Source organism: Emydura macquarii, unplaced genomic scaffold (genome assembly GCF_026122565.2).
Source record: "Emydura macquarii macquarii isolate MOO-44397 ecotype Brisbane River unplaced genomic scaffold, CSIRO-AGI_Emac_v2 contig_2636, whole genome shotgun sequence".
Classification (NCBI taxonomy): Eukaryota; Metazoa; Chordata; order Testudines; family Chelidae; genus Emydura; species Emydura macquarii.
In genome coordinates this window covers 11,728,562-11,751,831 of record NW_027132773.1, presented here as the reverse complement: position 1 = coordinate 11,751,831, position 23,270 = coordinate 11,728,562, and the positions used below count along the sequence as shown (strand labels likewise).

General features: G+C 38.6%; 1 protein-coding gene across 3 annotated transcripts in view; it reads right to left on the bottom strand.

Moving 5' to 3' along the window:
• The window catches only part of ADAMTS20 (ADAM metallopeptidase with thrombospondin type 1 motif 20), a 156,039-nt gene that overhangs the window by 71,686 nt on the left and 61,083 nt on the right, over positions 1 to 23,270 (bottom strand). For 2 of the 3 annotated variants that reach the window (XM_067564179.1, XM_067564180.1), the window contains exons 12-19: positions 16,999 to 17,144; positions 15,018 to 15,199; positions 14,784 to 14,920; positions 10,901 to 11,018; positions 7,761 to 7,856; positions 4,032 to 4,198; positions 3,796 to 3,925; positions 581 to 707 (exon numbers count right to left, since the gene is read on the bottom strand). In XM_067564179.1, coding sequence (XP_067420280.1) covers positions 581 to 707; positions 3,796 to 3,925; positions 4,032 to 4,198; positions 7,761 to 7,856; positions 10,901 to 11,018; positions 14,784 to 14,920; positions 15,018 to 15,199; positions 16,999 to 17,144 — 1,103 coding nt within the window. The remainder of the gene's footprint in view (positions 1 to 580; positions 708 to 3,795; positions 3,926 to 4,031; positions 4,199 to 7,760; positions 7,857 to 10,900; positions 11,019 to 14,783; positions 14,921 to 15,017; positions 15,200 to 16,998; positions 17,145 to 23,270) is intronic. The other variant, XM_067564181.1, reaches the window with a different exon arrangement.

Below are 23,270 nucleotides of genomic sequence, written 5' to 3'. Positions count from 1 at the left end.
ACTTTACATTGTGGCTCAGCCTGGAGCTCAGGCTCTGAAGCACAGGGAGAAGTATGGGCTTCTGAGCCCAAACTCCAACTGAAGTCACAACATCACCAAGTCCTGGTGTACTAGCAATGGAAGTCTGACAGCATTAGCAATGGAAGACTGGGCCCCAAATGAGTTCCTATTGTACGGTGACCAGATGTCCCATTTTTATAAGGACAGTCCTGATATTCAGGGCTTTTTTTTATATGGATGACTATTACCCCCGACCCCCTGTCCCAATTTTTCACACTTGCTATCTAGTCACCATATCCTATTGAGAGTATAATTCTGGGTGAAATTCACTCCACCCAGTAAAGTCAGAGTATTTTGGATGCTGAGCAGGTGAAATTCACTCCCCTCAACCCAGAACCAAAATAAAAAAAGAATTCTCTTAGTTTCACATGTGTAAATCCAAAGTGCAACTCCATGCAATCAACTGATTTTCTTATTTTTAAAAAGAAGGAAGCTAGCCTGTGTATAATACTTCGTTTAGCTCTATAGCTACAAAATAGTTAAGTGTTAATAAAGCCTTTTGATGAGAACGTCTTTTTACCTTAATTCACATTCTATATTGCATTGTTCAGAGACTGCTGGTAGAGGAGGTATATGTTCGCATCTTTGGTCAGACACTACCAAGTGATCATTCTTACGTATGCATGTAACTTTTCTTCTACGAAGACCTTGAACAAAACATTTGGAAAAGCATAAAGAGGTGAGAAAAAAGTAACTTTTAATAATTTATTGCTCTTTTTGTTATTTATTTTTAAAATTAGCTACATATTTTCTGTAATGAAATACTCATTTGTGTTTCTCAAAATAATTACATAGAATAGAAAAGTAAACATACATGAAACAAAAAACTCCTCTCTCTACTTGCCTACCTAGCAGTCTCATAGATCATCTCTGATCCAACCCACATAACTGGTCATACCCTGAAGTTGGTGTTCAAAGGGTTGGCCAACAAACAAGAATACCATTTTGTGAGAAATTTTGAAGTTTAAGAATTTATTTTTGTTTCTCATCAGAACCTGATTTTTTTCACAGAAAAAGGGAACAACCTGAGAGAGAAGAGCCCCTTAGCCCAGAATAGCCAATACTCCAGTGGTCAAGGCATGCACCTGAGATATGGAAGACCCACCTTCAAGCCCCTGCTCTGAATCAGGCACAACAGAGACCTGAAGCTGAGCTTCCCACATCCCAGGTGTGTACCTTACCCACCTGGGGTGGCTCACTCTCTCCTTTTGACCAGAAGTTCCAGCCTGAACCTGAGATGCCATCCCAAGGACAGTTTAATTGAAACACACCCATTTCCATAAGAAGTTTAGGTTTTGACAAAATCAGCATTTTCTGACAAAAATGCTTAACCAAAAGTTCCCTATCAGTTCTTACGTTGCTGTAGAAGACAACACAATCCAGCTGCTGTCTCAGCTTCACCTCATTAAGTCAGAAGCCACAGCTCTGCTCACTTCCAGGCAACTAGAAATACCCATGATTCTGGCTCATCGACCCTACCAAATTCCAAAGCATGTTAAAAGACCACAGTACTCCACCTACAGGCCAAGGAGTTGAGGCTCTGGAGAGCTATGATCATCATAGCATGGTTATAGCCATCAACACTCTGGCCCCCAAATGGCCTCTCCCTCTACATCACCCACACAGAACTCCCTGATTCTCAGACACTCTATGCCAGATGAAGAAACAAGGATGCAAACTTGCATGTCAGTGGCTGAAAACTAAGACAGAAACAGGCTGAAAAAAAGATTTTCTTCAAGCCTATGCTGACGCTCTTATCACAGGCCAAGAGAAATTTTCTTTCACAGAAGCTGCCAAATCTCATCCGAACGAGGAATTCAAGATGGTAAACAGCACCATTGACTCTGACCGCAAAACTCAGCACCAAACACATCATGAAAAGATCATACACATTCAGGAAGGTTTCTTAGGTTTCATGTATCAAATATCCTTCGGCCAGCCAGTAAATAGCACTTTTGCTCCTTAAATTCAGCTCATTCACTCCACAAATACTGAAAATTCTGAAGGAGGCTTAACCAAAACCCTGTGAGTTTAAGACCCTTCCTGGTTGGTGAAAAAGACTGGCAAGCAACTGGTATTGCTCTTGACTGAAAAGACCAATGTCCCTTCCTCCTTCAGACACGCAACAGTCCTACGATAATGAAGAAATCCACCTGGGATATATCAGCTACCATCCCATATAAAACTTTCCACTCTTGAGCAAGCTCATAGAGAAGCTAGCCAAAAGCTGCTTTCAAACTCATCTAGCTGCAGCAAATATGCTAGACTTAGCATAATCTGGATTCAGGCCAGGACATGAAACAGAAACAGCATTAATGGCAATGATGAATTATATCTTGATGTCAACAGATGGAAGGCAGACATCCAATCTCATACTCCTGGATCTCCACAGTATTCAGTACAATCAATCATGAGAACCTGCTGTCCCGCCTAAAAGAGGAAGCAGGAGACCATGAGAATGGTATTCCTGGAGGGATGTACCCAAAGGGTAGCAATGAAAAATTGCCTCTCTGCCTGTAGAGTGCCACATCTACACAGCAAAGAAAAACCCAGAGCGCTGACTCTCACAGCCTGCTCAACTGACTCAGACTTGGGCTGTAGGGTTAAAAATAGCAGTGTAGACATTCCTGCTCAGGTTACAGCCAGGGCTCCAGCCTAAGCAAGAACGGCTACACTGCCATTTTTAGCCTCGCAGCCTGAGCTGCATGAGTCTGAGTCAACTGAGCTGGGCTCTGAGACTTGTTGCCAAGGGTTTTTTTTGCGGTATATACATACCCAAAAGGATCGATTCTCCCTTGAGTTCTATACAACCTTTACATGCAGTAGTGAGACATCGTGGACTCAAATGCCATCCATATGCAGATGAGACACAACTTTTTCTGATTCTCTGCAATGTCTATTGTCTGAGCCTCCTGGCTATTCATAATGAGCTTAGATATGAAGCTTAATCCACTAAGATAGATTTCTTTAATTGAAAAAATTACTGAGCTCTCTCTGACTCTTTGATTCAGCTAAGGTTTAAAAAACTGACAGATGGCTCCTTTTGTTGGCCCTCTGGCTTAGTTCATGTCAAGCAAGAGCAGAAGCCGTATCAATCAGATAGGCAAGTGGCTAGTCTTATAGGCAAGTGGCTAATCTTTTATGAAATCGAGGCATTATATTATTATATATTGTAACCATTTTTTGGTTCAAACTGCTTCCATACATACAGAAATTCAATTATTACTGCTAGATCTGTTGTTAAAATGTAAAAATAAATAGTAAAATCAAATAATAATACCTTTTCTCTCCCTATAAAATTTTAAACCAAATAGAATTAATTAATCCTTTGATGAACCCAATCCATGTTGTCACGCTTTTTTGGATGACACATATCTTAAGTGTACCTTAATTTCTATATTACTCATTTTAATCTCTAAATTTACATTACCTATAATTTCACACAAATTTCACACTTTTACTGTTGAAAATTATTTACATTAGAAATTGAGAATCCAAAATAGAGAAGACAGAACTCTATTTACACCAAGGAAATAAATCCCTCAACATTTAAAGTTTTCTGCATTTATTGGTGAACTTCATTTTCAGGTCTTTACCCCATATTATGTGCCATATTTGGGCACGCACAAGTTAAGATGCCTGGTGTAACATGATGTTAAATATTTCTGAATGTATTTATATGAATATGAAATAACATCAAACAGAACTCTGATTTCAAAAAAGAATTCACAATACCTTGGCACATTTTGCTGCAGTCTTGCCAGGGGCCAGATAGGTCCCAAGTAAACAGATCACTTCTCTCTTCTATAGGGATATTGAATGAATAACGCACATCAGGGCTGTATAAATTCCCTACACATAATACCTTTAAAGAGATACAAATAATAATTGTTTTTCCAATGAGTTGGCCCATGACTATAAAACTATATACTTATTACATTTACAAACTTATTAAAGCATTGAAAATTCACCTGTAAAATTAGCTCTTCTTCTAGTTGATCGGTGCTGTTAATTCGCTCTACAGTGTTGTTTGAACCATTGTACTCAAAAATGGCTCCTTGTATACCAATTTCTTTTTTAGACATGCTTACAACAAAATTTCCATTCAGGATAAAATTCCCGTGAGTATCAGATAATGCTAAAAGTAAAAATTTGGGAGTAAACATCTATCCCAATTAAAAGGTACAATAAACATTAATATAAATTTGATATTTTGTTTGCATTTATACATTATTCATTATAATTGGTATTTTTTTATTTATGACAAACCATTCTGAAAACATCAGTAAGATCTGATATTATTAGTAACATACTTCTATTCAGTTGCCATAGGTTCCATCTACATTTTTAAAATTTGCTGTATTGTGGGACCTGATAACTACAGGGTAGTAATACCAGAAATATTTACAAAATGATTTGGCCCTGCCAGTGTACCTAGGAATAGTTTGTATTACTGAATTGTTCTACAGTCTTGTATTTTACAGGGCTACAGTTCTATTCATTCACACGGTTAATATTGGGAAAGTCCTAGGCCTTCATTGGCAAGACTGAATTGTGCTATTTTGGCATTACACAATACATTTTAATAGTCTAAGATAGGAAACTATGGTGTTACTTTCACTTGCTTGTTACCACTACCATATCTGTATCCATTTTATATACTGCATCTATTCTTATGTACTTCTGCTTAATAGTGTGAACTTCTTTTCTTCTAATATTTTTTCATCCATGGATAGAATATATATATATATATATATATATATATATATATATATATATATATATATAAATAATGTATGCATCTGTGCTACTTCGTTCTCTGTGCATGCTCAAAATTCTGAAGAAGAGCTCTGTATAAGTTTGAAAGCTTGTCTCTTTCACCAAAAGAAGTTGGTCCAATAAAAAATATTACCTCACCACCTTGTCTCTCAAACTAATAAAACATTTAACTGCAAAATGTTATAACACAATTGAAAATAAACGTTTTCAACCATTCTACTCTGTACAAATCTTATTCTTCTACTTTACATTATATAAAATAAACTATATAGATCAGATATAACAGAGATCTCAACATAATAAATGGTGTGTTTTCAACAAATATGCATTTAAAAATCCCAATATCTGCTCTATTTCTTAGCTCGCTCATGAATAACATGGCCATCACAAATTCATATTGATAAAAACCCTTGTAAACACACCATCCATTCTTTCTGTCTCTTTCTCACAGATAAACATCTACACATATTAAGAAACAGACCACCAAATTATATTAGGGAACAGGACGACTGCCTCCTTATGCACTTATCTATAGTTTATAGGGGAAAAAACTGTGATCACAGGGGACTTCAATCTGAATGACATATTGGAGGTCTCACGCTGCCATTACAAAAACATCCCTGGAATTTCTAAACATCATGGATGACAATTTTCCTAACTCAGAAAGCATTGCAGCCTGCACAAGGAATTCTTTATTAGACCTTGCCCCAATAGATAAAGATCACAGAACTAAAAATTAAAGGTAGCATAGATACAAGTGATCATGCCTTGATCATATTTATAACATGCAAGCATAATAAAGTCCAGACCAGTAACATATACACTTGGTGCTTTCATAGGGCCAATTTCATAAAGCTGCAAACAACTAGGAGCCAAATCAGTTGTGAGGAAAAACTTAATCAGAAACACTTGAATGATAATTGGAAATAATTTAGAACACTTTACTAGATATCCAAAAAGCCACAGTCCCACAATTAAGGCAAAAGGCTGTGCTGATTAAAAAAACTGATGAAGGGAAGTACAGGCAGCTACAGAATTTTTTAAAGAAAATATTACCAATGGAAGAAAAGGGAAGTTGATAGTAATGAATATAAATCAGAAATTGATAAGGGAGCAAAGGGACACAAGGAGAAATCTGTGGCCAATAAAGTTAAGGACAAGTTCTCTAAGTTCCTTAAATATATTAGGAACAAAAAACATCCTGACAAGGGTATTGTCCACTACTAGATGGAAATAGTAGAATTATCTATAAGGCAGAAGTATTAAATAAATATTGCTGTTCTGTATTTGTGGGAAAAACAGATGATATAGTCTTCTTATATGGTGAGAACACTCTTTCCATTCCACTGGTATCTCTGGAGGATGTTAAACAAAAGCTACTAAAGTTAGACATTTTTAAATCAGCAGGTCCAGTTAACTTGTATCGAAGACTTTTAAAAGAACTGGCTGAGGAATTCACTGGGCCATTAATGTTGATTCTCAATAAGTCTTAGAGCAAAGTTAAAAAAGACTAGAAGAAAGCTAATGTGTCAATTTTCAAAAAGGGTAAACAAGAGGACCAGGCTAAATTATAGGAATGTCAGCTTGATGGGTGATAATGGAGCAGCTGATACGGGATTACAAATTTGGTTGATAAAGGTAACAGTGTTGATACAGACTTCTGTAAGGCATTTGACTTGGGACTGCACAACGTTTTAATTAAAAAAGTAGAATACAAAATGAACATGGCACACATTGGATTGCTTGGTAAACAGGGTGCAAGTAACAATATATATTTTAATATGTCTAATTATGAATGAATACACTACGAATAAGGTATATAGGCTATACTTACAGGATGGGGGACTCTCTCCTGGGAAGCAGTGACTCTGAAAAAGATTTGGGGGTCATGGTGGAGGAACATGGGCTCCCAGTGAGGATCTGTGGTCAAAATAGCTAATGCAATCTTGGGATGCATAAACAGGAAAATCTCAAGTAGGAGTAGAGAGGTTACTTTACCTCTGTATTTGGCACTGATGTAACTGCTGATGGAAAGCTGTGTTCAGCTCTGATGCCCACCATACAAGAAGGATGTTGATAAATTGGAGAGGGTACAGAGAAGAGCCATGAGAATGAGTAAAGGATTAAAAAACATGTTTTACAGTGATTGACTCAAGGAGCTCAAACTATTTAACTTAAAGAAAATGTTAAAGGGTGACTTGATCACAGTCTGTAAGTACCTACATAAGAACATAAGAATGGCCGTACTAGGTCAGACCAATGGTCCATCTAACTAAACATCCTGTTTTCTGACAGTGGCTAATAACAGGTGTTTCAGAGGGTATGAACAGAACAGATAATCATCAAGCGATCCATCCCGTTGCCCATTCCTAGCTTCTGGCCAACATGAGGAATGAATATTTAAGAAAGATCTCTTCATTCTAGCGGAGAAAAGTATAACACTATCCAAAGGATGGAAGTTGAAGTTAGACCAATTCAGACTGGAAAAATGGTATAAATTTTGGACAGAGAGAGTAATTAAATCACTGGAACAACTTACTGATGGTTGTGGTAGATTCCCCTTCACTGACAATTTTAAATCAAATCTAACTGTTTTCCTAAAAGATATGATCTAGGAATTATTCTGGGGAAGTTCTATGGTCTGTATTATTTAAGAGATCAGACTAGATAATCACAATGGGCCTTTCAAACCAGGAAATGTCTGAATCTCCAAAACCCATTAAAGTTCCTGTTTTTTTCAAATGAAATTACACTTGTGTAACTTCTGCAGATGGAACCAGGCAATCCAGATGATAATAATTTGTAATTACACAATTGCTCTAAGGACTTTATCAGAATTCTTATATTTAAGTCTGGAGAAGACCTTTGGGAAAGTACACACAAACCATCTATCAGCTGTGGTGTTTACTGGAAACCTTTACCAAGGTAGTTGTCATCTTCTGGTTTTCCTGAATAGCTATGCTGACGAATGTCAATGTCTGTTGCTCCCATGGGAATTTTTACTACAACATTATAACCTGGAATATAATTTTACATAAATTAGTTCTTTATAAATTCCAAAAATATTCACACACTTTCTGAACATTTGTTTAATCAGTTTTATTCCCATATAGCCACTGTTAAATCCACTAATTTATTGACAGGAAGGAAAATTTGGTTGCTTCTTTTAAAACACAGAAATTAAATTATATAACGTCTACTCAAACTGAGCTACTATAATACTTACTGATTTCATATTTAACCAAAAGAAAATTAAAATGTATCTGGTTTTAGGAAAACTGGATTACATGTACTCTAATCAATAATGTTAGTGGATTCAAGTGATAAAATCTTTTCCATATACATGTCTACTGAATAGGGCACTGCAGTGGGACTCAGGACAATCTGGCTTCAAACTTCCTGTGTGACCATGGACAAGTCACTTACACTGTGCCCCAACTCCCACATCTGCAAAACAGGGATAATACTTCCCTATTTTAAAGGGGTGCTATGAGGTGAAAATCCATTAATGATTGCTAGGTGCTCAGACACTACAATGTGAAGGCCATGCAGGTAGGTAAGTTAGATATAGATACATTAGATAAATTAGTCATGTTAGATCTGCACTCTTCTACATATGAGCTGGGCTACTCATTAAAGTATGGGTCTAATGTGCTCCCTTCAAGAAGCAATGCTTCATAAATGAGCCACCATATTCTACAATGACTCCAGCTAGTCCCAAATAATAGTGCTTGTAGAATCATAGTTTTGAGGTAACAAAATAATGGATAGCCAGGTCCTTATTTTAGAGAAACAGTCATACTCTTCTCAGAGGCACAGTTAAAATGCTTATTCACTGCTGCTACCCAAACATCCAGGATCACCTTAGAATCTAAGAACCATATATTGTGAACCTGTTTAACAAATAGTAGACACAATCGGTCAGAAGAATTAATATAATTCTTGTTAACTCCTCCAATTACTTCCCCTATCCACCAACATTACCTCAGGATTATCATCAGCTCTAAGCTTCAACTAACTAGCCCTCATCCATGGGTAATGAGCTAACATAACTACAACATTCTTTTCCTCAGTTTCATTATCCATTAACGTGTAGTGTTTTATTAATCACATAATAATCCATGTATCTAACACACACAGCTTAGTTTTAGCACAGATTTTTTATGTCTACCAGCTGGGGGCAGCACCGTAATTGCAAACTGTTACAATTTGCACATCTTCAGTAAATATTCCATTACCTGTGTATTACACAGTATATATCTTTCCAATATGTAATAAAGAAAAATCACACAAAAAAGTCCCCTATCACTCACACTGAAGAGAAGGTAGAAAAGCTTTAAAAAGGGAGAGGAAAGAGAAAGAGGTAGGAGGAGAAGACAAAATATGAGAGGAAAGAAATTTTAAAATAACAGAAACATATCCATGGAGCATGCTGGTATGGAACAAGAAATAGGAAAATTACATCACTGGCTTTTGTGAGGGAAGGCACAATTCTCTATCAAGTACTCAGATACTTCAGTTATATGTGCAGTATAATAACCTTGATAGAAAGATAGTTAAAAAATACCAAATGTAAGTAATTATAAGTATCTGTCTCCCCAAGCCAGGATGCAAGAACATTAGCCTTTAGTTGCAATGAATTACTGATGACTATTTTATTAACATTTAAATAGGTAGGGCAAGTATACTTACTTTAAATAAAAGGTTCCATGCTTCAGCATGTTTGCTTTGAATAAAGAGCAAACTGACCCAAGAATGTGTAAGGTGGTAATAGATCTACGCATGCAGCCTTGATGACAGTGGCATTAATGCCATTTTTATCATAATACGAACTGATTGGTATCAGACACATTCTTAATTCAATTAATGTGCTAACCCTACAGTAAATGATCAATGATGATTAAAAAAAACCCTCATAGTTCCTTTACAGTTTTACCAAAATCTTATATTCTTTCACAATTACACTTTTAAATGTACATTCACAAATTCATATTGTTTCTGATTTAATAATAATAGGCACTTACTGTGCCTTCCATCACCCACCAGCACAGAAACAAGAGTGGATTATGTGTGTATGTATGTATGGAAGAGAGGGAGGAGCTAGACAGTGGCTGTGTGCCACCTTTATGCCTTCTAGTGTTTTTTGCCCCCGTCCTCTGGAATGAGAACAGATCATCTGCCAGGCAAGAACAGCCAATTTCCAGCAGCATTTTGGACATTCCCATTCTCCATGGGAAAGGGCATGTGGGACAAGGGGAAGGGGAAGGTGCAAGCACCGAACCTTTCTGGAAGCTCTGCATTGGCCACATATCTCCTCTTTTGCCAGGGGCCATCTCCACCCAGTTTGCTGCCCCTTTAAACTAGTGGAGCAGCCTAAAGAGGCCACTGGGCAACTGATGTCCCTGGTCTCCTAACCCTCTGTCCTATGCTCTTACTACAAAACTATGATTCTGTATGCTATGCTTGACAAGAGTTTCTATTTATATATACACTGGTCTCTCAAACACTCCTACACACTGGCATAAGAACTACAGATAGTGTTAATGAAGAAACTGAGATAATAGGTTCTCTATGTGAGAGGCTTTCTACTAATTGCCGTTGATCAAAAGAAGGACATTCATTTTATGGTAATCTGGGATAAGAGAGGGCATCACAATTTATGGGTCTATATTTGTCATTTTAAAAAACAGAAAGAAAAATCAGCCAGTAGCTCAGACCTGGGATTCCCTCTCTCCTCCTGGGGCCAACAGACGATGCTGGAGTCCCACGGGCTGTGCAATTTCAGCATAGATTGATCACAAAGTACAGGAAGCACTCTTTCCCAGAGGTAGCTCTGCAACTCCTCTCCACATCATTTTTTTCCTTTTTTTTGCTTAGACCTTACACAGCAACTGACTTTTTCCTGAATAGGTCAGCAAACCACAGTGCTGGTCTCTGAATCCTTGAAAGAGCTTGTGTGACTCAAAGTCATGGATATTTTCTGTTGACAGAGGTCCTAAAGAGCATACACTTAAATCATACTTTATACAAAACTTAAATGTAAAATAAGAGAAAAACATACCATAATGAGCACTGTTGAAAGTACCTGCAAGAGTCTTACATGAAGAATTATCACCTCCACAGATTCCACACTTATCTCTCCTTGCCTTGGAATTCAACACATGATCACAGCCAGCTTGCTACAAGAAATACAATAAATCTGTGTTGCATATATAGTAATATGTCATTCAGCTCAGTAGAAAACAGCAAAAACTGAACATTTTAAGATTCTCCCCCAAAAGATTTTATTCACTATATATACACACACACACACATCAATGGAATATTCTCCATCTTTTTTGGCAATTAATGAAAAGTCTTTTATATGATCTTAGGTGCTGTGACATAAGGACAAAGTATAATAGTTCTGTTATTCTAAGAAAGTACAAGGCAAATCTATTTAATATTTCTGCATTTCTTGATGAATTAAACTTCTATAAAGCTTTTCTATCCACAGTACTGAATGTTCTCTATAAATTTTAAAGACAATTTGTTCAAAAACCTCTGTAATGTTAAAATGTCTCAATTCCTTTAGTATTATGTGCACGTGAACATCAATTCTTTTAAACTCTACCATTGTAAATAAACAATGTTATGATTTACTGCCTATTTATATGACCTTTAGTTAAGATACCAAGAAAAATAAACCCAAGATCACTATTTTAATTTTTAATTCTTTACTTAGACCATTCCCTTTCCCTCCTCCATGTAAGTACAGCTGCTCTCTGGCATTCCTCCCTGTGGTACATCCTAATAAATTTTATCTTCACTGTCACATTATGCAACTGCATTGCAATCAGTAAGGCTGCATGGGGATGGAAAGCAAAATCTGGTCCAAAGTTTTGGGTTGTTTTAGCTTCCATCTTTCTATAAAAAGGCCTGTGGCATTAGCACAATTTTTATCAACCTAAGAAAGCTGAAGTGATCCCTTTCAGAGCTCAATTGCCTCCTGACTTTAAGAAATATGATGTAAAACCTCCTCTCCATAGAGATAATAGCATTTTTCTCTGTTATTTGACTAGGAATGAAGACACACATCCAGGGCCTGATTCACTTCCCACTTACTCCAATTTTTACATCAGTATATCTCCACCGCCTTCAAAAGAGTTACCCCTAATTTACACCTGTTTAAATGAGAGAGGAATTAGACTCTTAGGATTCAAATCTGGGTCTTCACTTTATAAGATCTACCTCTAGGTCAATAAGCTGACCTGGGATCAGAACTTTGTTAAAATCAGTTCAAACGACTTTGCTTTAGTGGTTTCCAATAGGATTTGCTTGGATGCATATTATATATACACACTGTGTATGTGTGTATACACTATATACATGTAGTACATTATAGCATATACTTTATAATATAATGTGTGTGTAATATATGTAATGAAAGAGTGCGATTGGATACTGTAGCAGACGTCATCTGCATAGATGAACTTGCGTGACTGAGTCAGTGGCAGGTCGTTGGTGTACAGATTGAACAAAGCAGGTGTAACCACAGATCCTTGGCGTAAGCTGTTGGATTGTCTTCTCCATTCACTTTTTCCATCTCCCACGTGTACTCAAAAAAGCCTGTCAGGAAGTAGAAGTTCAGCCATGTCCACCACCCATGCTGGGAGAGTTCGGGACAGTTTTACCAGAAGACTAGTATGCAATCATGTATCATAAGCCACTGTCAGAGCCAGAAAACAGCTCCTGTCTTCAAGTTCTGTTTCTATATATATATGTAGGGCTTCGACCCCTCCAGAAGCCAGCTCCATCGACACTGAGAATTGCCACCACCTCTGATATATGCTAGAGGATAAGCCACTCCAGGACTTTGAATCCAACAGATAGCAGAGAGATTGGTTGGTAGCTTGCTGCATTGTGTTAGCCCTTTCTGGGTTTTAGAGGGGCAATTACTTTCGACATTCTCCAAATCCTTGGCAGATTACCATCATTGACAACCCGCATCATGAATTTGGATAATCATCGACAAGTGTTGGTTCCAAGGTGTTTCAGGAATTCTGGTGAAATACTGTCATATTCTGCTGCTATTCTGGGTTTGATGTTGCACAGTACAGTACGTGTCTAGTTCAGTGCTTGTGAATGATGCTATGCACTAACAAAGAAGATTATGTCATCTGAACTGCTACCATTCTTCATGAATTTGCCGTTTTATGAGCTTATTCAGGGGAACCTTTGCAATCTGAAGCAAGTGGCTAGCAACTTTGGAGCCACAGGAGGATGGGGCAGCACTTGCTGCACCAAGTCAATACAAGAAGTTCCAGGATTTTTGGCTAGAATAGGTGAATTTCATATTCCTGTGGTTTCCTCCTATCTTGCTTGTCTCACAGCAGCTAAGGACTCTATTAGGTGGTCAGCAATGTCTGGATCGCCAGACAATTCATACCACATCAATAATTTTGAACATATGGCATCTAAACAAGGAATATACACACAGTGATAGGCTCACTGAATGGACTCTCATATTGCTTTGAAGATGGGCTACATGGAAACAGTTGTAAGCTTCACTGACTGGCATGAAACATGATGGGGTGGTAACAATACTTCGTTCCAGGGTTTCACTGAATTTCTCCCAATTAGGTTTCCTGAAATTCCCTCTTCTTTTGTTTAAGCTTCTAACAATGCACAGCTGGAGGCCAACATGGATAAGTGATGGTTTGTGTTGACTGTGTGGAAAGTTGTCAAGGACCACATATGACGCTGGTTGGGGATGACCATCTAGTGATGTCACCCAGCAGAGGTCAGGTAAGTAATCATGCGGCTGAGTGAAATGTACCGTTGTTTTGGGTCATGGACAGGAACAAGGTTGTTGTTTGATGGCAACCTGGCCAAGATGGCAGACTACTGTAGCAGTTGGCAGCTCCAACCAAGTGTGACCAAGTGTCTTCCATTTCCACAATGCAAGCACTAAATGTGAGTTAGACATCTTCCTCAATGAAAATGACTGAAATATGAGGCAACACTAGTCTATCTTGGTGTCACACTGGACTGCTATTGACTTACCATGGCCATCTAAAGTAGACTGCTGCCAAAGTCAAGACCAGGAATAATCAAATCAGCAAATTAGCCGGTTCAACATGGGGCACAGGTGCACAGACATTTTATACATCTGCTCTGGTGCTGTGCTATTCCTCAGCGGAATACTGTGCCTCTGGGTGGTGTCATTCACCTCACACTAAATTGGTCCACATCAATTGAACTTGACCATGCGCATCATCAAAGGCACCCTACGCCCCACTCCTATTCCATAGCTACCAGTTCTGAGCAACTTAGCTCCGCCACACATTCGTCACAGAGTGTCTACAGCCAGACTGGTGGAAAAGCTATGTGCCAATCCAGGTCTATCACTGTACGCGGACATCTTGAGTCACCCCAGAGTACGATTTACCTCAGGGTATCCCTCATGGTCTCAACTGCCATATTAGAATCTATCAGCGGCAACTCAATGGCACAATAAGTGGTCGGCTAAAGATATTTGAAATTGTTTCCTTGTCACTGATCTGACTGTTTGACTGCCTGGACTTGAGCTGCAACATCATCCTTGAACTCTGCTGCCCAGGTTCTGAACTAGCCAAGCAATGTGCACAGCCAACCTCTACATGTGGTGTCTGCACACCACCCACTTTGTCAATGTGGTCTCTGTCAGTCAATAGCAGATGTTATCGAGGAATGTCAACTAACCAGACTTCATGATGGCCATAGTGCTCTTCATTCTGCTGATGAAGCTGCTGTCAGGTGGCTCGGCAAGCACTGCAAATGCTAGAAGAACTGTATGTAGTATATACTATATTGTACTGTATAAAGTGTGTATATATGTGTGTGTGTGTGATTAATATATATTAGCATATTAGTACATCATATATTTATATAAGTGTTATAATATCCAAGTTAAGTTTAAATACCCTGCATAAGCCTTGAACGCATATGTCATTGGTTTCAGTTCCACAGGGAGTACCATCGGCAACTCTATCTTTCAGCTGGTAGTAGGAAGTTGTTCCAGACACTCGGCAAAAAAGTTTACAGCGATCTTTCATAGAAACTGTAGAGAAAATCGAGCGTGGTTTTTTGTCTGTTGTAAAGCTTTAAGTAAATGAACATTTTTATTTAATTAGCAAAGGAAGTCTGTATTCACTTACTGCCACTATATTTTGGAAGCCAGCGTACAGCAGATGTAAGACCATTGATGTTGAAATGTTTACCATCAAAATCAGAGCACTGTTGCTCTCGAAAATCTTGTTTGCCCTTTGGACATGAATCAGTATTACATGATCGAAATTTCATCCTGCGACCCACACAGTATTTTCCTCCATTTCTCGGCCTAATCAAAAAGATTAAAATTAAAGCACATAGATACAACATTACTTCCATCATTTGTTTCTAAAATAAGCAGTTGATCCTAACAGCAAAACTTCAAACAGTCTTTTATCATATCCATTCAGCATTGTTTTTCCCTCTTACACATTGATATTCAGACCTGATTCTCCACTGCTTTCTGCAGTCAGTTATATCTATGCATAGTGAATGCAAAGTGGGTGTATAATGCTGCCATTTTAGAATCAGGCCTTTCAAGTCTATAGTAAGCTGAATAACGGACATGAACATCTACTGATTTGTAAGAGCTCCATTTTACTATCCATATTCAGAGCAGTACTTTGCACTCTGCAAGAATTATTAATGACTTTTACACTATAGTAGCGCTCAGGGGCCCAAATCAGGATCACAGCCCCATTCTGCTAGGTGCTGCACAACCACATAGTGAGAGAGAGTCCTTGCTCTGACTATCATTCTACTGAAGTCACTTGCAGTAAGGGAGGCTGACTCAAGCACTAAAGCATTATTCTCCAAAGTTCTAGCATTAGCTTCATTACTACTGGCAGAGGCAAGTCACATTTGCAGGACAGAAAGGAGAACAAAAAGAAAGGAAAATATTGTCAAATAGAGAGAAAATGTTTTATTAATATAAAATTATGTACTCTTCAGTGTCTAAAGGCCTAGCTAGCTTGCCCCCTACCGCCAGTGGATATTCTTGCTGGCAACCTTGAAAGTCATAGATCACGGGTTGGCAACCTTTAGGAAGAGGTGTGCCAAGTTTTCCCCCTGCCCCTCTCCCACGTGCCATGGGCCCAGTGCCTTGGCCAGTGGCGTACAGGTGTCCAGGGCCCAGGTGCCACTATTTGTATTTCAGCCTCCATGCCCCAGCAGTGGCAGCTGTGGGGAATGTTTGCAGGACCGTTTCCTGCTCTCCCTCTCCTGCCTCCCCCCCCCCGCTGCAGGGGTGGCAGGTGCAGCATCAGTGGCGTACCAAGGGGGCCATGCCTCGGGTGCCGGAATGGGGGGGGGCCCAGTAGGGCACTGGATGGGGGGGGGGGGAAGGGCGCCGGTCAGGCCATCCTCTGAGGAGCTGCTGCCCATTGACATTCCTGGCGGCCGTGCCAACCATGCCCCTCTGATGGGGGCGGAGCAGGGGCCGAGAGGACGGGAGGCTGAGGGGCGGGGTCAACGCGGCTGTCAGGAATGTCAGTGGGGGGTGGCTCCTTCTCCGAGGGCCTGGCCAGAGCCCCCCCACTGGCCGGCACCCGGGGGCATTGTTCCCCCTCCTTGGTACACCACTGGCCATGGCCAGGAGCTGCTCCCAGCCCCAAGCAGTGCTGCGCGGCAGCCACTTTCTCTTCCCAGCTCCACCCCTTTCCCCGCTCCTCCCCTCTCCCCGTCCCCGACGCGTGACACTCAAAATCATCTTGCGTGCCACTTTTGGCACATGTGCCATAGGTTGCTGACCCCTGTCATAGATGAAAGGCAGGTAAGTGATTAATTAAAAGGTTAGAGGAAAATATGTTATTTTGTAATTCCTACTTCAATGAAACCATTTCAATGTTTACTCTAAATTCTAAATAAAAGTTAGAAGAAAAGGTTCTCTCTACAAGCAATTTTAAATATCTGAGAGAAATTGTAAAATTAACTCAGAAATCTTCTGAATATCAGAGATTGTAGAATGACCTCTAGCTTTAGAAATTATTGAAATGGTTATTTATTTTGCTAGTGCCTTGAACTACATTGCTGGGATACAACAATTTCAGTACATACTGACATAAACAAACAAACAAACAAACAACATACTCAGGCCGATTACACAGTCTGGTTGTGCTTTTGATTCCACCTCCACAGGTTCTTGAACACGAACTATGAGGTCCCCAACGTCCCCATTCTCCATCTACAGGATGTGTTTCCATTTCTTTGCTTACACAAATCCCATGGTAGCAGTGCTGTTCAGTTTACAAACAATAAAATTTTAAAGTTAGCTATGTGTGCTTAGAATCTGAAAACAAAAATGGAAATAATAGAAAAATGATAAAAAAAATTAATGTGAAACAAGATTAATGCAAATCAACCAACAAGTTTATTATTGCAAGGTTACTGTATCAGAGAAGGAAGAGAAAATCTCATTTAAAAACACATAAAATTAAGGATTCTGTACCAACAGGTAAAGTCAGATTTTCCAAATGGTTTAGCTTTCATTTTAGGAATGTAAATGAAGTGTCAAAATTTCAAGAGTTCTGCAACCAACAGCTCATTGAGAACAACAGAAATTGCTGAGCACTTTTGAAAATGTGGCCACTTCATTTAGGTGCCAAAACGGGACCCAAGAGCTTTTGAAATTCTGACTCCAAATGCTTGTGGATATTTTTACACGCAAACTTTAAATTTAGATCCTCAGCAGTTTTCAGCTTATAAATTCCCTCCTATTTGTCTTGAAAATTCATGATGAAAAGCAAATCAAAAAATTCTACCATGTTACCAAGCAGCCAAGAAATTCAAAGTGTTTTAAGTATGCTATGAAAGTGAACGAAGCTAAAGGAAATATTAAGTAACAATCAGAACAAGTTAATTTCATTTTGATTTATGTTCTTGTAGCTGTGTCGGTCCCAGGATATTAGAGAAAGAGAAGCTTTCAAGTTACACATAGCTCTTCCTCAGGTCTGGGAAAGGTATTCAAAGTCTCTAATATCATTTTGATGTCACTCTAGATCTGATTTGTGCATGTGCCTGAAGACTTACAGATGAGAGTGACTGGCAAAATACTGCAAAGGGAACTGGCCCAATTTGGCCATAGCATAAAGTGCAATTCTCATATTACCTGCTGGGGGTTAAGATAACAGAATATACAGTAATTTTGTTCTCTAAGGCCACTGCAGTTATTAGACTCATTATCCTATAACCAAAACTAATTAATTATTGTAATACAATACCATGAATGAATGAGCATGGAACTTTCCAGATACGTGAGAGACAGTACTACTACTTTTAAGAGTGTACAATCTAACATCCCAATCCTGCATGTGAGTAGCCTTACTGAACTCACCAGGAATTTTCCTGAAAAAGCAATCATTAAAAACTGAATAGAACATCAGGATTTAGTGCATGGATGACTTTTTTTTAATAAAAGTACCTGAGGGAGCTAGATGCCCTACTCCTATTGACTAACTATGGGAACTGGGGGACTAATTCCTTTAAAATCCCAACCCACATTTGTTCTCTACATATGGGGATAGCATTATGCCTATACTACGACTCCCACTTACTGCTCTATGGACAACAGAGAATACAACTAATGTAAATACTATATATAAATTCCCAAGTCAGAGTGGTCAGGTTCCAGCCTGGCTCTGGGTTCTAGCAATTAAAATAACTATTGCAGAATGGATAGAAACAATGGGCCTAGCCTTTCTCAATAAAGCTGAATACATCATATCCAGCACAGATTTATGGTATGGGTTTATTATCCATTTATACAGCACAAAAAGGGTCTTGAAAATTACCCTTTTTATTAGTCAGCCAATACTCAATACATCATATACTGTATAGGGGTATAATAATCATTTTGCTTTAGAAATAAGAACTAATTCCCTAATCAACTGAATGCTGACTGATCTCTTATCTGGTTGGAATTGACTGAATTTTTTGCCCTGGATGACCTCAATGTCCACACTGATGTTATTTTTTGAGCATAGAATCCTCTGGCATCCAGAGCATGGGAGGTCTACTACTACTACTACGTTTTGGCCCACAAACAGAAGATCGCATGCTGAATTTTATCTTAGTTTAGAACTGGATACAGAGAGTGCAGCAATTGTACCATCAGGCCATCACCTCCTTCATATTAGGGTTAAAACTTAGCTTAACATTAACTTAAAAGGATGTAAGGACCTACTTAGTCCAATCTCACAAAATGATGGACCTAATAAGTTTTCAGTACCCTAAGGGATACTACTATTGAACTGTTGGACTATGTTGATGGCCCAGAAGGACATTATGATAACTATTGAAAAAACTGGCTCTTAATATTCCTTCCCTCTGCATCATCCTCACAGGTCACCTTGGTATTGACGTAATCTGTAACAAATGAAACAACAAAAGATACTGGAGTGCCATAGGCTGTTCTATCCCAGCTACTCATACTCCCGACACTTTTCAATGCATGGCCCTTCTAAAAAGGTTGTCATCTTCATCAGAACTCATTCGTTAGTGACTTCTGTTTCTAGGTGTGGCAGGACATTACAACATATTTATTTCCACAGATATCTGTGCTGTGCATATCACTTTCTTGCTGTGGTACCTTTTAAGGGATATAAATATTCATTTTATATCTGATGTCCTTTGGGCCCATATCACCTTTTTTAACCCAAATGTGAATATGAATCTCAAATGTGAATATGAAGAAACAAAACTCAATGTCCATAATTTACCAATAGGATGACAGGAAATCAAATATGAATACAGTGGACTAAAAATTCTAGCTCCTATTTCACAAAAAATTAGTACTTTATTTAGGTATGAGATTTTTACTGTACAACTGTTATGAATATCTGACAGCATAGCCTTAGCCAAATTCAAAAATAAAAAAAACAAGGCTGCAATAACTTCAAGGGAAATTTCTGGAAACTATGGAGTTGAACATAAAAATCTTATGTCTACATCAGGATTATTTCTCCCTATAATATGTAAGCACTTGTTCACATCTGGGATTTTAATCATTTCTTCAATGAAGTTGTATCAGCTATTGTTCTGCTGCATTCCTACAGAAGCAACAAGATGAAGTCACAGTAGAAAATTGATGCACCAGACTCATTCCAGATGTTTCTTTGGGCTTTCTTGAATCATTTAAAATTTTTCCCTTATCTTTCAAAAAAAATCATGTGCGTTGATTTACATTATTACATATATACCACGAGAAGTGTGCGGTAGTTTATAATCCTGGAGCACATACACACCAGACCAGAGACAATGGAGAGATGTTAACCTTCATGACTGTATTTTGACTAAACAATGGATTAAGCCCAAGCCCAGGAGAACCGGTTTCACAACCTCTCTGCAGGGAGCTAGCAATTGGAGAATGGAAAATTCCCAAACACGGGACAAAGAAGTCAAGGTGTTGATGCTAGTCTTTTGAAAACCAGAGTAGCTTGGTGTGTCTGGGTGGAGAGGGACAGAGTGAAACAGGAAGCTTTTGAATAGGAGTGAGAAAGTGGCTGGACTAGCCAAGGTCAAAGAGAAGGCTACTGGGGAGAGAAGGATCCATGTTTCAGAACACAAGCTATGCGCTACATCAGAGGAATCCTGGATGTCCCAAATGACTTTGACCCCAGCCCAAAGAATGCTCTGAATGTTGGGTAAACTGAGGCAGGAAACTGCATGGAGGTTTATTATATTTATATAGGTCTGTGTATCTTTCATGTGATTCACTAAAGAACAATGTTAGAATCCTGAGCAAACTGTGTGTTCTGTGTTACACCTATCACATGCCCTTGAAGAATTAAGTTGTGGACCCAGAACACCCACAAAGCTGGAGTTCTGAGATAGGATGTGTTTAAGCAATGGGGGGGAACCTGAGTGATCAGTACTTGTACTAGGGGCTTGGCAGTGGGTCACATGGTCACTGCTCTCAGGATGGGGATGCTAGGACACAGGGTCTGCACCCCCTTGAGAATGTGCCTAGAGGCCCCAAGACAGCTGCACTACCAGGACTTCCTTAAGGCTCCATAGGGTTAAAACACCCACGAGTCAGAAGTTGGATCTCCTCACAACAGTTTGGTGAGTGGCCAACAGGGGCACTCAACTGGATTTGTGACATAGGGATTGGTGGTGCCTCTTGCTCTTCAAAAACATTAAGTTCAGCTACACTCAAATCTCTGAAGACTAGGAAATGAAGAACTAAGAGAACGCCATGCCACCAATGTAATCTTAACTCTGCTCTCTGAGTCAGGATGCAACACATGGCTAACATACACACACTAGCATTTATCCTTACAGATGCTACAGAGCACACAAGCACTGTATGACAGTGTCTCACATCTTCTCTTTGCTAAGGCAAAACTAAGGTTCAGGTCAGGAATAGGAAACAGGAGCTACCTGTAACTGGTCTACACTTAAACAATGAGCCTACTCCATACAAACCACCACAGACTTGCTACCTATTACCTTCCCTTGACCCTTATTCTGAGAATTTCTTCTGAGACACTAAGCCCCAGAGTCCACTGTCTTGTATACCACCAAACTGCCATAAAAAGATTACTGTGCACTGCTACTGGCACAGCCTACAGAAATGAGGTATATTTGATCCTTTGCAGTATACATCCGCTTCACATTATATCACAGTAACAACTATGCCAATCTGTTCCCACTAATCCCTCTAGCATTCAGTGCAGCTAAACCTAACACAGCAAAGACAGTTGGAGTGAATGTTGGAATTCAAATCTGTGGAACAAAACACAACATAAACAGTACATTCTCTTAGTCCTTCCTCATGTCTACATATTATGGCACCACCTTTACTGAATCATTCCAGTGGCTATTCCCAGCTCCAGAAGGCAGAATTATGGTTCCATTGCAGAGCTGGCATATATCCTAACTCTTCATTCCTGAGTTTTCAGAGGTTTGTGTATAGCTGAAGTCAAAGTTCTGGAAGAACACAAGGCACCAACCAAATAACAATATTGTAATGTTGCAGTAACTTTAATCAATAGCAAATACAATTTTCTAAAACATATATACAATACTTTTTTTTTTTTGGGGGGGGGGGGGGGGGAGAAAGGGGAAGGGGGGATTATCTATAAAATTCCATGGTGCTAACTCCATTAGTGCTTTCTGTAAGCGTAGCACTCCACATATGTGCACCAATATGTAGGACTGGGGCTCAAAAAACCAAAAATAATAAGCCCAGAAACAGGCAGACTGAAATCACCACATTTTGCCTCTTGGCATGCTATATCACTCATTTTCCCCAAAGCATTACAATACTTAGGAATATCCAAACTAATTAAAAATTGAGTAGACCTCTTCAAAAATGGAATTTATGTCCCACAGGAAATTCCAGTATTTCAAAATTTATTTTCATCCCAGACTGGAACAAAAAGTAGAAATATCTAAATTATTGCAGAATGAAGAATTACAAAATATTTTGGGTTGAAATTTTTATTTTGACATTATTTATCTAAGCACAACATGTTGACATTTCTGACTAAAAATGTTTTGCTTAGGCTTGGTTGGACATTAAAATGCACACACCTGAGCTGCCACAATACTTCACTGAAGGTGTGATTTGGGTACCTCAGGCCTCCATTCTCATCCCTGGGCAGTCTCCATGATCAGACTACATCTCAGACTACAGTAGAATTTTTGAGTTACAAACTCGTCGGGAATGAAGGTTGTTCATAACTCTGAAATATCTGTAACTCTAAAGAAAACGTTATGGTTGTTCTTTCAAAAGTTTACAACTGAACATTGACTTAATACAGCTTTGAAACTTTAGTAGGCAGAAAAAAATGCTGCTTTCCCTTTTCTTTTAGTACTTTACTTTTAACACAGAATTGTAGTGTATTTGCTTTTTTTTTTTTTTTTTTTTTCTTTGGTCTGTCTCTGCTGCTGCCTGATTGTGTACTTCTGGTTCCAAATGAGGTGTGTGGTTGACTGGTCAGTTTGTAACTCTGAGGTTCTACTGAATATTGATTTGTTTTAACAAACCAAGCCAAAATGTTTTGATTCAAGACAATAATAAAATATTTTGTTTAGATTTTCCCAATAGAAAATTGAAATAAAAATTAGCGAAACTGAAATTTCCCACAGAAAGTTTTGATTTTGAGGAAAGCACATTTTACACCGAAAAAACTTTTCAATAGAAAATTACTGACCATATGTAAAATGAAATTAAACCTTGCCTAGACTTTTCACAACTTTAATGTCTGCATAACAATGTTACTTTTTGATAGATATTATTTGATAATTTTTTTACTGTACAAAATTTAAATAAATAAAAGTAAATGCAGGCACCTACATTTAAATTCCTGTAAAGTTAATTTGGCATTGCTTTGAAGCTGGGTCAAAGTGCAACCTGT